This window comes from Syngnathus typhle, linkage group LG1, assembly GCF_033458585.1.
Source record: "Syngnathus typhle isolate RoL2023-S1 ecotype Sweden linkage group LG1, RoL_Styp_1.0, whole genome shotgun sequence".
NCBI classification, from domain to species: domain Eukaryota; kingdom Metazoa; phylum Chordata; class Actinopteri; order Syngnathiformes; family Syngnathidae; genus Syngnathus; species Syngnathus typhle.
Window position 1 is genome coordinate 9,720,001 of NC_083738.1, and position 14,832 is coordinate 9,734,832.

General features: G+C 41.1%; 1 protein-coding gene across 2 annotated transcripts in view; it reads right to left on the reverse strand.

The window, feature by feature from the left end:
- fat2 (FAT atypical cadherin 2) overlaps window positions 1–14,832 on the reverse strand; it is a 74,297-nt gene that overhangs the window by 5,160 nt on the left and 54,305 nt on the right. For both annotated transcript variants that reach the window (XM_061292125.1, XM_061292048.1), the window contains exons 21-24: window positions 14,535–14,735; window positions 10,371–10,525; window positions 4,595–5,009; window positions 2,391–2,544 (exon numbers count right to left, since the gene is read on the reverse strand). In XM_061292125.1, coding sequence (XP_061148109.1) covers window positions 2,391–2,544; window positions 4,595–5,009; window positions 10,371–10,525; window positions 14,535–14,735 — 925 coding nt within the window. The remainder of the gene's footprint in view (window positions 1–2,390; window positions 2,545–4,594; window positions 5,010–10,370; window positions 10,526–14,534; window positions 14,736–14,832) is intronic.

Sequence of the window (14,832 nt, forward strand, 5' to 3'; positions counted from 1 at the left end):
AATGGATGAATCTATGAATAAACAATAATACAAAATCATCTAACCATCCATCCATTCTTTCCCATTCCCTTAATTACCATTCCCACACTCTTCTGTGCATGCATTGTACCTTTACAGTAAATAAAAGAAGAAACGTGATATTGTAACTGACTGACTGACCCGAGTGTCCCGACTCCTGCATCGGTGCGTATAGCCAGCTGCCGCCTTGAACTCAGTCATGTCCGCAGTGACACACAATGCTCAGAGGCACACCCCACGCTATCAGCGCGTATTTAAACGCCGTTCTCCTGTCACTTATGAACCTGCGAAGTTGCTCATTCGCAAAAGGTGAAGCGCAAATTGGCGAGGGATTACTGTAGTAGAGGGTGTGCGGGTGTGAGCCAAAAGCGCATACAAACAAACATGAGAATATCGAGTCCATGACCCCATCAGCAACTGCCTCCTTGGAGTAACGTCTCCCTTGAGTACCCCTCCGGCTCGGTGGCAAGTAGGAACGGATAACGTAAGGGAAAATGAGGCTTTGTAAAGCCCTTTGGCGGCCACCATATGGTGTAGATACTCTGATATATGCACTCCACCATTTTAATAATATTAGGGTTTCCGTCTGCCTTTTTTTCACAAACTGACAATTGACGCAGAGACAGACAGGTGATGAAAGGATTTAAAATGACAAGAATGGACAGAGATAAATCAGAGATTTATTATTTTATGAATAAAAGCGGACAGAAAAGGACGAAAGGGTGGTTAGACTGCCAAAATTTGGCAAAGTGCCAACCTCTGCAAACTAACTAACTGACTGACTGACTGACTAGCTAAATACTGCTAGGAGAGCCCATCACTTCTGACTGATTACAAAACTAAAATAGAATAAAATTATATTGAATGATATTAAAAAAACGTTTTTAATCATGTTAATTCTTACCATGTGCAGGGTCATGTGAGTTGATTTTTGATGCTTACACAAACATAAAGGTTACAAATATATATAAAATAAAATATAACAAAAATCTAAATCTAAATGAAATGTAATGCAGTTCAGGGTCAGTTAAGCTCAAATCATTTGAGGCATAAGAGAAATAAATTAAAATACAAATCATATTAAACTGCATCAATGATTTTAATCTTTTAATTTATTAAAAACAACAACAACATCATGTTGTTCCTGTTTCGGTGTAAAAAAATAAAATGATTTAAAACGTCAATGTTTTGTGGGTGTGCCATAGGGAAAATTAGGCATTATGAACGTTGCACATTATTACAACTAATGGACTAATTTAACATACAGTGGATTCGTGTTGAACGTCATCCCTTTTCCACTCCTACTTCAAACACCAGAGGAGGTGGCTCAGAAAGGTTGTCGGTTAGTCCGCCCCGCTACAGACCACCTGCCGACCTTTCAACCTCTCTGTGACAAGTAAGCGAGTCGTAGAGAAGTCATTATGAGCCAGGAGCAGAACATAAGCGTTCAGAGGTTGCCGAAGGGAAAGGTCGACGACCTCCATTCCGATCACGTCGCGAAAGAGGAGTTGCCGAGTTCATTTTAGAAGACACATGCACATACGCACGCACGCACGCACACACACACAGCATAACGAGCGCATATTTTAAGTATAAGTATACGTAGATCCTAAACAAAAGAGAGGCAGCTTCTAACTAATAGTATGTCTGCTCTTAAAAGCTTGTAAAATATGTTTACCAACACTTATTTCTTGTTTCATTGAACATAATTGCGATTTCCTTGCAAATCAATTCCTTGCAAATCAATTGTTTCATTAATAGTGGCAAGTGTTTCCGAAACAGTCATAAGGTTTATTCTTTTTTATTTGCCAATGCTTGCAACCATATGACCACGGTTTCAGTATATTCCAACGCTTTCATGCACAGCATACACAAGCAGTGAGTTAATATAGCAGTGAGTTGGGTTAGGGTCTTTTTAGTAAGTCAGTCAGTTGCTGTGAGACAGTTGGCACCTAATGAGTGAGTGATTTAGTTTGTGAGCTAAATAGTCAATGAGCGAATTAATCGACTGTCTTGGTGAGTTAATCAGTTAATGAGTGAATTAGACACTTATTTACTAGGTCAGTTAGTGAGTCAGACAATTAGTTGGTTACTTACTGAGCAAGTCGGAAATTTAGTCCGTTATTGAATACATCTTGTGTGTGTGTTGGCACCCATCTGGTCGATTACTTTATTGATGATTAATGATCATTATTACATTACATTTCCGCCACTTGGAGGAATGGAGTTGAGGCCAATCACATTGGTGTGTCAGATTTAGGATTGTTTGGCCTTGGTACAGGTGATATTCGCTTACATTCAGAGTCATTCAACACAAAACTGCCCAGAATTCAAGCTGGGTTTTGGGTTAGGAAGAAGGGGAAGAAGCTTACCGTGCGTCTGCATTTTCCATTGAGCAGTTGCAAATGTATCCTTGCTCCTTAGGCACACACACGCGACCATGGGTGCATGGCTGGGAGGTGCACGGGTTGTGTTCTCGCTCGCAGCGCAAGCCATGGAATGTGCCTGCACACCTGCAGCGCAACTCTGTATATAATGAAAACACATGCACACAAACAAAAAAACAAGAAGATGATCACGATCTCACAAGTTTCACCAGCATGGATCTCAACAAGGAAAACAAACTGAAAACATCACAGCAACCACATGTCGGTCAAACATGAGTAACTCCAGGCTGTTAGGATCCTGAACTCTCTCCCCCCTTCTGCGTAGCGTCCTGTACTTTTGCGCTATATTCTGACTGTCTGCTGTATGCACACTTGCTCCATTTTTGCTCCTCTTATTTATTGTGTTATTTGTTTATTTATTATTTTCATCACTCTTATTTATTCATTGTTTGTGCCTTCTTGTTTTTATTTTTTTTGTGTTGTTTACTTGTATGTATATTGTGTACTATGTCTTGTCACCGTGGGATAGTGGGAACGTAATTTCGATCTCTTTGTGTAACACTAAAGAAATATTAGTCAAGTAACTTTGAAGTTACATTGGCAAAGTTATCCGAGGAAAGTTAGCAATTCAACAATATAACCTCTTTTGTAACACTGCTAATATGACATTACACCTTTAAAAATGCTGGGTTAAAAACAACCCAATTTGGGTTAAAAATTGGACTGACTCTGTTTTTTGGAAGAAAACATTTTTTTGCAAAACCACCCAAAGTTGGGTCAAATTGAGCAGAATTCCTGGGTTGGTCCAAATGTTAACCCAGCAGTTTTCTTACGATGGAGTAATATAATACTAAACTCAATCTAGTAATGTAAAGCTACATTAAGTAATGTGATACTTAAGACTACTGTAATATTAATACACAGTACTAGTGTACTACTTCTTACAGTACAGTGTTCCCTTGTTTATCGTGGGAATATGCTCTAAATAAAATACCAGCAAATTTTTGCCATAAGTGAAATCTGTTTTTCATTTACACAAGTACGCACGCACGCACGCACACACGACCACACACACAAACCTCTCAGTGTCAAAGTGAAGCATTTCAGGTATGATCTTTATCGGCGCTGTTCTGAATTGCAAAGTGAGGTGAGCTGCTATCTTTACTAAGAAGAATCCTCGTGCTCGCCAATTTGTGATAAGCTAAAATGCTAATAAGGGTCAGCATGGGACTCCAGCCTGGAGTCTATCTCTGTGCAGTTTTTGCGTGTTCTTTTTGTATAATGAGATGGACACATTGCTGAATGGCTGGCAGTTGCTCAGCATGAAAGTTAGGACAGAATAGAATATAGATTACAGGTCATTGTTATTCACTCATGTGATTTTCATCGCAGCTTTATACCACAAATGAGGAGAAGAAACGAAGTGCCTATTGATTCTTATGTCGCAAATAAGTGATGACGTCACACAAGAATATTTTGGTTGTTGAACTTTTCCAACATGGCATCAAGTGAGAAGCACTCTAAAGTTTGGCAATATTTCACATGAAAAGATGATACAAGTGCTGCGTGCAAGACATGCAAACCCTTAATTTTGTCAATACTTGTCATCCTTATAATATGCAGAAACGGAACTACAGTAGGCTGCTGGGTGGCGCACTGGTTAGCACGTCCACCCAGTTAGGAGGGTGCGGGTTCGATTCCACCTCCGAGCCTCCCTGTGTGGAGTTTGCATGTTCTCCCCGTGCCTGCGTGGGTTTTCTCCAGGCACTCCGGTTTCCTCCCACATCCCAATAACAGTAGGCCGATTGAGCACTCCAAATTGCCCCTAGGTGTGAGTGCGAGTGTGGATGGTGGTTCGTCTCCGTGTGCCCTGCGATTGGCTGGCAACCGGTTCAGGGTGTCCCCCGCCAACTGCCCGATGACCGCTGGGATAGGCTCCAGCACCCCAGTGGTGTCAAGTGGTACAGAAAATGGATGGACGGATGGAGGGAACTACAGTATATGATATATGGATCTACAGTGCGGTCGGAGATACGAGTTTAATATGTTCTCCGATAATATTGCCCTCTGCCGTGAGATACAAGTTAAATTTGGTCTTATGTAAGTCGTCTATGCCCAGACGAACAAAATTACAATTAATCGGTCGGAGCCTCTGAAAGAACTGTGCGTGCAAGCGCGCACACACTCACCTCCACTGGTGTCCTCATGGCAGACTCCACCATTCTGGCATGCGTTACGGTCGCAGGGTCCCGCATGAGCGCAGCACTCGTAGACTCCAAAGACCCGCCTCCTTCCCGGACTGCTCCATTCCGACACATCACCCGCTCTAATTGGCTCCCCGTTAAGCTCCAGGTGCTCCAGGCAACCGTGGAATCGGTGACCAGCAAAGAGCAGGACTCCGCCAGAGCGCATCAGGCGGCATGGCGATGCCAGGCTGGTTGAGGCATGCGCCCGGTGGTCCAAAGTAAGCCTCAAGGACGCGGCGCTCACCTCCAGCAGGACTTGGTGCCAGCGACCATCGGACACTGCAGGGGAGGCTAGGGCCAAGCGGGAGGGAGGCAGGATGCCACAGCTGAAGGAGAAGTGAAGATGACCGCCATTTACCTGAGGATGGAAGATTAAAGTCAGTCGGAGTCTCTGAGTCTTAGATCTTTACAAAAAAAGGTTTATCGAAAACCACATGTCAAGTCACATGAATTGTCTCGAGCCAATTTTAAGATTTTGGGGCTTGCTTCACTCCTCCCTGGGCCCCTCTGCACACACACAGACAATTTCACTGATCTATCTTCTTTTTCCAATCCAGTCATTTATTTAAACTCTTCATTCCCCAAAGTTTTGATCTATCTTCTCTTCAATTATCTGCCCAAAATGACTCGATCCCAGTATAACAAATAATTGAAGTGACGTCTTTCTTAGCAACATTATTGCTTAGGCTTTATTTATTTATTTATCTTTACAAATTACATCAAATTAAATTTGGTGGACACACTACGCATCGCTCAACATGGCATATGCAAATTTGGCTAAGGCACAATTCCAAAACCACCCCTTACATCTCAGCTTGTCCCTTCTCCCTAGAAATGCACGCTCGCAAGAAACAAGACATTTCCCAATTGGCTGTAAGATTCGGGGGGGGTTGACTCAACATTGATTGGATAAATTGGTCCATCTTCTGATCGGATCATTGATTGTTTTAAAACTTGCTGATCAGTGATTTATAAACCTTGATTTTTAGAAACAATAAACACGATATAGTCTAATATTATAATCTTCATTTTTATATTTCAGAAAGTTGAGTTAGTTTTTGAAGAACCTAATGGACATTTCCAAAGTTGACTATAAACATCAAATGTTTTGTTTTATTTAGTTAAATTTTTGTGTCTTCATTTTTGCCCATCAAATATATCCTCATTTCTTTTTTTATGAAATAACAGATGATTTTGCATTCTAGTTCAATGTTAATAATAATTAAATATTAATAATAATAAGCAAATGAAAAAGTAATGACCATAAGGTAGATTTTTCACATTTAATGGTGGTTTTGAACTTTCATTTGTTCTTATTGTTATTTGGATGACAGCGTCGCTTTTTTCTTTTCTTTTTTTTTTTTAGAAAAGCTTAGTGCGTTTATGAATAATGAGCTTATTTTGTCTAATCCAGTGCCTTCCTCCCACTATGAACTCAAATGATGCCAACGCAGCATCAAGTCAGAGCAGAATGGTGTTGACCTTGGGATGTTAGCGTCGGCGTGGGCAAACATTGACAAGACAGGAGTTTGCATTACCCGTAAATGCAAAATGAGCTTTTGGCTCCACATCAGTGCGCTTCTTAGCATTTATGCTCAGTCAGCGCTTTTTATCACAGAAGCAGTGAGAGAGAGAGAGAGAACAAAAGAGGACAAATCTAGCCCCTGTGATGTTTTATTGATGCTGATTTGCTCTCGTAATTCCCACAGACAAATCTTCTCCCGCCTTTTATGCGTTGCTTGTATTTACAGGGGGCGTACTGGGCCGCGAATTCAGCCTCAGGATTTAAGCCTACGATGCATGCCACAGATAGCCCAAAATACTAACCAATGAGTGGTGACAATGACTTTAGTTAGTTTTTATCACTTACGTGGTACTAAGAGTGTTATGTGGTACAAACCACTTATAAGTCATTTCATATTTATTGATTAATAAATTGTACTTGTTTTTGTGTTAGCATGCTCCACACATAGACAAAATGGTAAAATAAACGTACTGGTCCTTCCGTTCAGTTTTAAAAATGTAAGCCAGTTATCAAAACTTCAGAGGAAGACATCTTTGTATTAGCCCATGAATATCTTCCGGTATACAAACAATATGGTCATGTCGTCACAAAAAGAGCTGCCATAGCGGCAGTGGCGAATCTGAGAAATGACCAACACTCCTTTAATGTGTATGCAAAAGCACACATGGAGGCCAGTTGGCAGAGCGGGCACAACGGGACTTGATGCTGCCCGTACGGCTGCGTCCTTATCGTGGCAAACGTGCTGAACAAGTGCTGACGGCAGGACAAGAGGCGGCCTTGCCTTGTAATCTATTTTACATCACTGGGTGTCATCTTTGCTGCCAGATATTTCAAGAAGGCTCACTCAGAGGATTTACAGCATCAGCACCACTCGACGTGCAGCGCGGCATCAAGCCAACCCGAACTCCGGAGGGACTGGAAAAGCTCCATGGCTTCGCAACTTCATAAATCAACGATCGCGAGCAACACCTCACTGTGGGAGCTTCTTGTGGTGTGTGTGTGTGTGGGGGGGGGGGTTTAGGGTTAGGGTTAGGGTTGAACAACGTTTGTGTGTTATTTATACACATGTACATACATTAACACGCACACAGCTCTTTAGTAATAAAGACCATGTACATGTAACAAAATAAAAATAAAGGCTTCATCGAATTTGCTTAGTACGCGTCGGTAATAAAAAAGGCGAGTGGGGGAGGAGCTCATTGGCGTGCATAGCCCCATCTTGACAGCGAACGCCTATTAAGTGGCACAGCAAGGTTCTCAACTACACTTCTGGGAAACCTTCGCTTGTACTAACCGGCGCCCCCATGTGGCTCAGAGAACATAACAAAATGACAGTCACTCACTGTGTGGATTTCAAATATGCATAACCGACAGTAATGACATTTGCTTGCCGAATAACTACAGAAAATGTACGGATAATACACAGCTCTACCTAGCACATTGTACGTCTTTGTTTTTCTCCTGCGGGGGTGATTGGTGACTGGCAAACCAGCTTAATGAGGGTGCATATCTTGAAAACCCGAAGGCACTCATATCCAACATTCCCTTTCATTTTCCATGTGTCTGAAAATTCAACACAAACCTCCTGAGCATCCCTTAGACCACAGTGAGCAATATGCACATGTTGGCCAAACCAGCACCACATCTGTCCAAAATATGAGATAATACTAAGATGTACATTGTAGGTATATGGAAAAAAAAAAAATCAAACCTCCTATATATGAAAATAGAGGATATATATGTATATATATAGATGTCTACCACAAATGAGTTAGGACTAGGTCAAGGATTAAAGGCTTTTTGGTTTGAATGGGACCAAACTGATTTGAATTGTCCAGAAATTAATGTCAGTAAATGAGAATTTTGTAATAAACATGATCATTAAATTGTGGCATCAATGTTTTCTGTTTTCCAATAGAAAATATTAGGTGACGTGTGACACTTTTCATCGACAAAATGTGAGAGTAAAAATGGTTGAACTTGAAACTATAAACTATACTAAATGTTGGATATTAATAATATTACTAATTGCTGTAAAAATGTTGAGATCATCCTCATGAAGAAGTTTCAGGACTTTGCCCAGTAAATATAAAAAAGAAATCACTCAAGATTAGATTATACTTAACGCTAATATCTTTGATGGTTTATATAGCGACCGTTTTTTTCCATGTATAATGCGCAAAATTTAACAAATTTATTGTCCCATGGGTACAAAAACATGAGTACAGGCTTTTTTCCAGCATCGTAGTTTACAGTATTTACACTTTAAAACTATGACTAAAATTTCGGTAGTTAAAAATTATAAGGACTCTGTACCGGTCTGTTGTGGTGAAGAAAGAACTGAGCCGAAAGGCGAAGCTCTCAATTTACCAGTCGATCTACGTTCCTACCCTCACCTAGGGGGACGATCTATAGGGTCATGATCAAAAGAACAAGATCCCTGATGCAAGTGGCCGAAATTAGTTATTGGCTCTCCCTTAGAGAGGGTGAGAAGCTCGCTCATCCGGCAGGGACACGTGGGAGTCGAGCTGCTGCTCCTCCGCATACAGAGGAGCCAGATGAGGTGGCTCGGGCATCTCAATAGGATACCTCCTGGACGCCTTTCTGAGGAGGTGTTCCGGGCATGTCCCACTGGTAGGAGCCTCTGGGGATGACCCAGGACGTGCTGGATAGACAATGTCTCTCGACTGGCCTGAGAACACCTTGGAATCCCCCGGAATGAGCTGGGGACAGGAAAGTCTGGGCGTTCCTGTTGAAGCTGCTGCCCCTGCGACCCGACTCCGGATTAGCGGTGGAAGATGGATGTAAGATTTAAGGGGGATCATTAAATACCCTCGTTTCTCATTGTTACCTTTCACACAAAGCCCTTTCACGTTATCCATCATTTCTGTTTTGTCACAGTTCTGTTTAAAAGGCATCAATATGGAACGGAGTGTGTTGAAACCAACCTGTGAATTCAATGTTTGAAGCAGAAGAAGGAATACAATCCCCCGCTTAATTGCAGCTCACTGTTTGTAAATTCATCTATTTGCATTTATTTCTGTGGAACATCCATCATTTCTATCCCGAGCTATTTGCTGAAAATCGTACTTAATGGCAGTTTTTGTAGCTCTTTCTAAAACATGTTAAAAAGCTGCATAGTGATGGGAATATGCAAGTTCTGACAGGCAGTGTGAAAAAGGGACATGGAGCATATTTTGTAAATCCAGTTGAAGACGCTTGGAACAGCTTGTGTAAAGGTTTCTGGAACTACATTAATTTTTCATTTTTTCCATCATGTCCAAACAAATAGGTGTGAACCCGAGTCTGTTGTTTTTGTCTTAACCTTTCAAAATACCTTCCCCTCAAAACCCAAGGTGCAGGGCCACAGATGACCATCTTAACAAATTCTCTCTGAAGTCCATTGTGCTCCCTAAGAATCCTTCTTTAAGTGTTTCCAACACCCAGCAGTGAGGCACTGCAGGCTCTAGGATCAGGTGATCCTATGAAAGATTTTTTTCCCAGAATCAAGGTGATTGAACATTCTGCCAGTGTGCGTTGAGCCCCCGCGAGGGGCGGCATCACGTGGCACTTCATCTGTTCAGAGAGTTGTTCATGGCCACTGCGTACCATACAAACCGTTACGTGCTCACACATTGTTGTGCGAGCTCGGGAGCGTCTTCTAGTGAGAGATACATTTTCCTTCCTACTTTTGCCCATTATATGGTCTTCAAAAGTCTCAAAATGCTTTGTATGAGGAATGCCGTCATGTGGCAGGCAAGCAGGGCTTATTCAGGTGCACTGACAAAAAAAAAAGTCACATCCTATAATGTCCCAAAATCTCTCAAATGAAACAAAATAATCACTCAAAGTAAGATGAAGCCATCAAACTTCACCGTCATGTTTGTTTTTGAAAGACCCTTGAATAAATGCAAAAATGACCTTAAAATGGCCCAACCAAACAGAATTTGCTGAATTTCAATGTGTTTTCAGGCATGGCTTTGTGACACCTTTCTGTGGGTCTCCTGATGACAGACATGCCAACCAAATTTGGTGTTTGTTTTTAATCTAGTTGCAACAGAGCCAGAGGAGGCTAAAATGTATGCTTGAAGCAAAAATCTCCCAGGATCTTTCCAGGGATCTTTTTTTAGACTTTTTTTGTAGGTCTGTTCATGACAGACCTAAGCTTGGTGGAGTTTGAAAGCCTTGAATTACCTGCAAGCTTCCCCAGTCGGTACCATTGGCCATCATAAGGAGACCATCTTGCTGGAAGGTTCTAAAACTCAGGGAGATGGTGAAGTCCTGCTGGTCCTCGTCCATGCCGTGGACGTACTTGAGGAAGGCTTCGTCTCTGAACCCCAGCGCCGATTCTGAGACACAAATGCAGAGACGTACTGAGACCAAGGCCATCCAAGATGTTTGCCATACATTGCTTTATAAATGAGGGGTTTTGCAATTTGAACGATGGATGAGGGTGGGATTAAATTAATATTCTGCTTCCCACTCTTTTGGCGTATTGACTTTTGTTCCCAATTTGCTCATGTGTTATCTGTTGTTATATGACACTGACCATGTTGGTTTGTATTTGCCTGAAAGGAAGAAAAAAAGAAACGAGTGTTCCAAACTCAGCTTTCAGACCAATCTTGAGGTTTCAAGCCTGGTTTAGAGTTTCAAATGTGATTTGCAAACAAAAATTAGGGTTTGAAATTATGATTTCAAGTTAGGGTTAGCCTTTTAAATTAGGTTAGGATTTGAGGTAGGTTTTCAACCCAGTGTTACTAATTAAAATAGGGTTTCAAAACAGTGTTAGGGTTTGAAGTTTGAAAATAGGACCTCAAGACTGAGGTTAGTGTTTCAAATTAGGTCTTCAAATGAGGATAAGAGTTTGAAATGAGGGTTTAAAGACAAGAATAGGGAGTCAATAATGGGTTAATAATTAATTCCTTCCAGGGTCAGTCTTTCAAGCTACGGGTAGGGTTTCAAAGGATTTTAGACAGCCAAGCCTGGGTTAGGGTTTCACTTTGAGTCTTCAAATATGGGTTAGGTTTTGAAATTAGCGTGTCTAGATAGGGTTAGGGTTTTAAATTACAATTTTAAACAATGTTTAAGGGTTTAATGACAAAGTTAGCAGTTCAAATTCAGGTTTCATTGCAGGGTTAGAGTTTCAAGGTAGGGATAGGGTTTCAAACATTTGTTGAACGGCTGACGTAAAGTCATTCCAACATGTCTACCTTCAACAGATGCTAACATAATTTATGTGGGAACCCTTTTAGTTGCAACGAATGTGCGTGCCATGGATCCTGCAGGCATTCAAGATGGCAGCGGCGTGCGCAGATAAAACCGTAAAGTGAGCATCAATTCTGAACTGGTGCTTGTCAGACACCACGGAAGAAAGAAGGAGCTCAAAAACCATCAGTAAGCGTCTTTGATCTCTTTTTGATTGCTATGAAAGCTGAAAGACAAAAACGCCGCCGGCTCCAAGTCAGAACGTCAACATCACTCACGAAAAACGAGCGAGCGGATGAGTCACTCTGACGCACATTGGCCTGAATATGAGCATTAAGTCCAAGTGAGTCGATTTGCGTGTCTGATAGTTTATAATGACTGTAACTTCTTAATCAATCCATGAGCAGGAAAAAAAGCATCAATAGCTAGTGGGTCCAATCGAAACATGACGTACGACAATCACAGCGTTTGTATGTCATCATTGGATGCAACTTCAAATGATTGATGTTTGAAGTTTGCCAACAAAAACACAGAACATTCTGAAGGACACTTCCCACCCTGGCCACTCCCTTTTCGAACTGTTGCCATCAGGCAGACGCTACAGAGCAATTAGGTCAAGGACTAGCAGATTTGCCAACAGTTTTTACCCTACAGCGGTAGTCGCATTGAACGCAGCTAAACGTAAATGATTATGCCTGTGTATGTTCTTCTTCTGTGGGTTTCAGCTTGTATTTTTTAAATCTTTTATTATATTTATTCTGTTTATTTTTTTTATCTCATGCGCGGATCGGTTGGCACTTTTTAAATTTCGTTGTACATGTTACAATGACAAATAAAGATCTATCTATCTATCTATCTATCTATCTATCTATCTATCTATCTATCTATCTATCTATCTATCTATCTATCTATCTATCTATCTATCTGTCTATCTGTCTATCTGTCTATCTGTCTATCTGTCTATCTGTCTATCTGTCTATCTGTCTATCTGTCTATCTGTCTATCTGTCTGTCTATCTATCTATCTATCTATCTATCTATCTATCTATCTATCTATCTATCTATCTATCTATCTATCTATCTATCTATCTATCTATCTATCTATCTATCTATCTATCTATCTATCTATCTATCTATCTATCTATCTATCTATCTATCTATCTATCTATCTATCTATCTATCTATCTATCTATCTATCTATCTATCTATCTATCTATCTATCTATCTATCTATCTATCTATCTATCTATCTATCTATCTATCTATCTATCTATCTATCTATCTATCTATCTATCTATCTATCTATCTATCTATCTATCTATCTATCTATCTATCTATCTATCTATCTATCTATCTATCTATCTATCTATCTATCTATCTATCTATCTATCTATCTATCTATCTATCTATCTATCTATCTATCTATCTATCTATCTATCTATCTATCTATCTATCTATCTATCTATCTATCTATCTATCTATCTATCTATCTATCAGTGAACTACACATCTACATCATGTCTTGAACTTGTGAAATGTGTACTATATAAGTAATTGACGAATTGTCCAACCAAGCGTTTGGGCCACCGCAGAATGAGGGATACGACGGGAATCCATTAAACACTCACACCGTGATACAGTACAAGTCGTATTGGGAGAGTCTGTGTCTCCTTTGGTAATCGGATATTATTTTTGAAACATGACTGACTAACTTGCTGGCTGACTTGCAGGCTGACTTGCTGACTGACTCACTCACAGACTGACTCACTGACTGACTGACTCACTGGTTGACTCGCTCGCTTGCTCACACGCTCGCTGACTGGCTCGCTGACTGGCTCACTGGCTCACTGATTGACTGAATGACTCACTCACTCACTCACTCACTCACTCACTCACTCACTCACTCACTCGCAAAGTAAATAGATTCAGGTGGATGATAACTGTTATAAAGTAAGTGCATTTGCGTTTGGTTTACAGTGATTGATGAATTATCTGAGGACCATCACGAACAGCAACATTCGCTGTGAGTGTCAAATTAAATATTAAAGACCCTTGAAACAGTGGATGTCATAAAAGAAGGTGATAACTTCTCCTTGCTGTTAAATAAAAGACTGGGTGTGACGTGTCGCCTACAAACTGGTAACAAAGTTCCATCCCGAGGAGCCTCCGGCTGACGTTTATTCCATCCGCACTGCTGCTAATCTGTGCAGCAATGCCCACACAAATCAACATCCCCATAAGCGGCACTATCGCTGGATTTGCCAGATTTAGTAGTTGGCGGAAACAGCTTTTCTGGTCGGCAGACATCTCACAAATAAAAGTTGGGCTGTCAACTGCTTATGAAACAAAACAATCAAATGAATATGTTCCACTTTTGCATTTGATGGAGAACATCTACTAAACACTGCAAGCAGGAAATCAACATACACAAACTTGTATCTTTACCTCAATTATGTGGGCCTACAGTCCAGACCTGTCTCCAATGAAAATATGTGGTGCATTATGAAGCTCAAAATACAACAATGGGCAGGAGAAAACTTTGCCACCCCGCATTAATATTAATGTTATTTTTACTATGTTTACATCTTGCAGCCGTTTCATCGAATGTTGTGGAGCTTATGCCAACAGTAATAGCGTAGGTGATTGCATCAACTAGTGTCTTTGCAAGGAAAGGGGAAAGTGACGTATGCCGTAAAGCACATGCAGCACATTTGTAGTTTTTCGTGTGGCATGGTTCCTGCCGCCCTCCTCAATTTATTTTTTTGTGCCAGTCAAAGCGACACAGACACCATCAGGCCATCACAATGGTACCATTCAACTAGTTGTGAGTTGATGTTTCATCAGAAAAGTTATGATAATGTTTTATGACGGTCGAAATGTTGTCTAATGCTCCTTTAACAGATCTAAACAGCCAGCCGACCAACAGACTGATCAGCCGACAAACCAATGAACCAATCGGCCAAACAACCCTCCACTGAACGATTAAACTAATGAACTACAGCACTTGAGTTTGTGTTAAAAATAAAGACAAGAGATTTCAGTTACTTAACAAAAGTAATCTGTTTTCACACAGCAATGTTGATGACTTGGGATGAGATTAGCTCCCCGAAAATGTTGTGAATCCTTTCCAATTTGGCTCACGACTGGTGGACATACCGTTACAGGGACAGACGCTTTCCCAGCGGTGCTGCGGCGTAATGTAGGACAGTCTGGCGGTGCTGAAGTGGTTCATGATGTCTCCTGGTAAGTGGATAGTGTTTCGACATCCCCGTGGCGGACATCCGGTCCCAAGACAGCCGTTGTAGCTTAAATGGACAACATCCAGGCCAAGAGAGTCCTCGATGTCTGACAAGATGCCTACATGGGACCAAATGATAATATTATAGAGCAGGGTGGGTCCCCGTGATTTGCTCGCTATTTTAGCAACCTTTCAAACCCATCACTGAGTACCGAT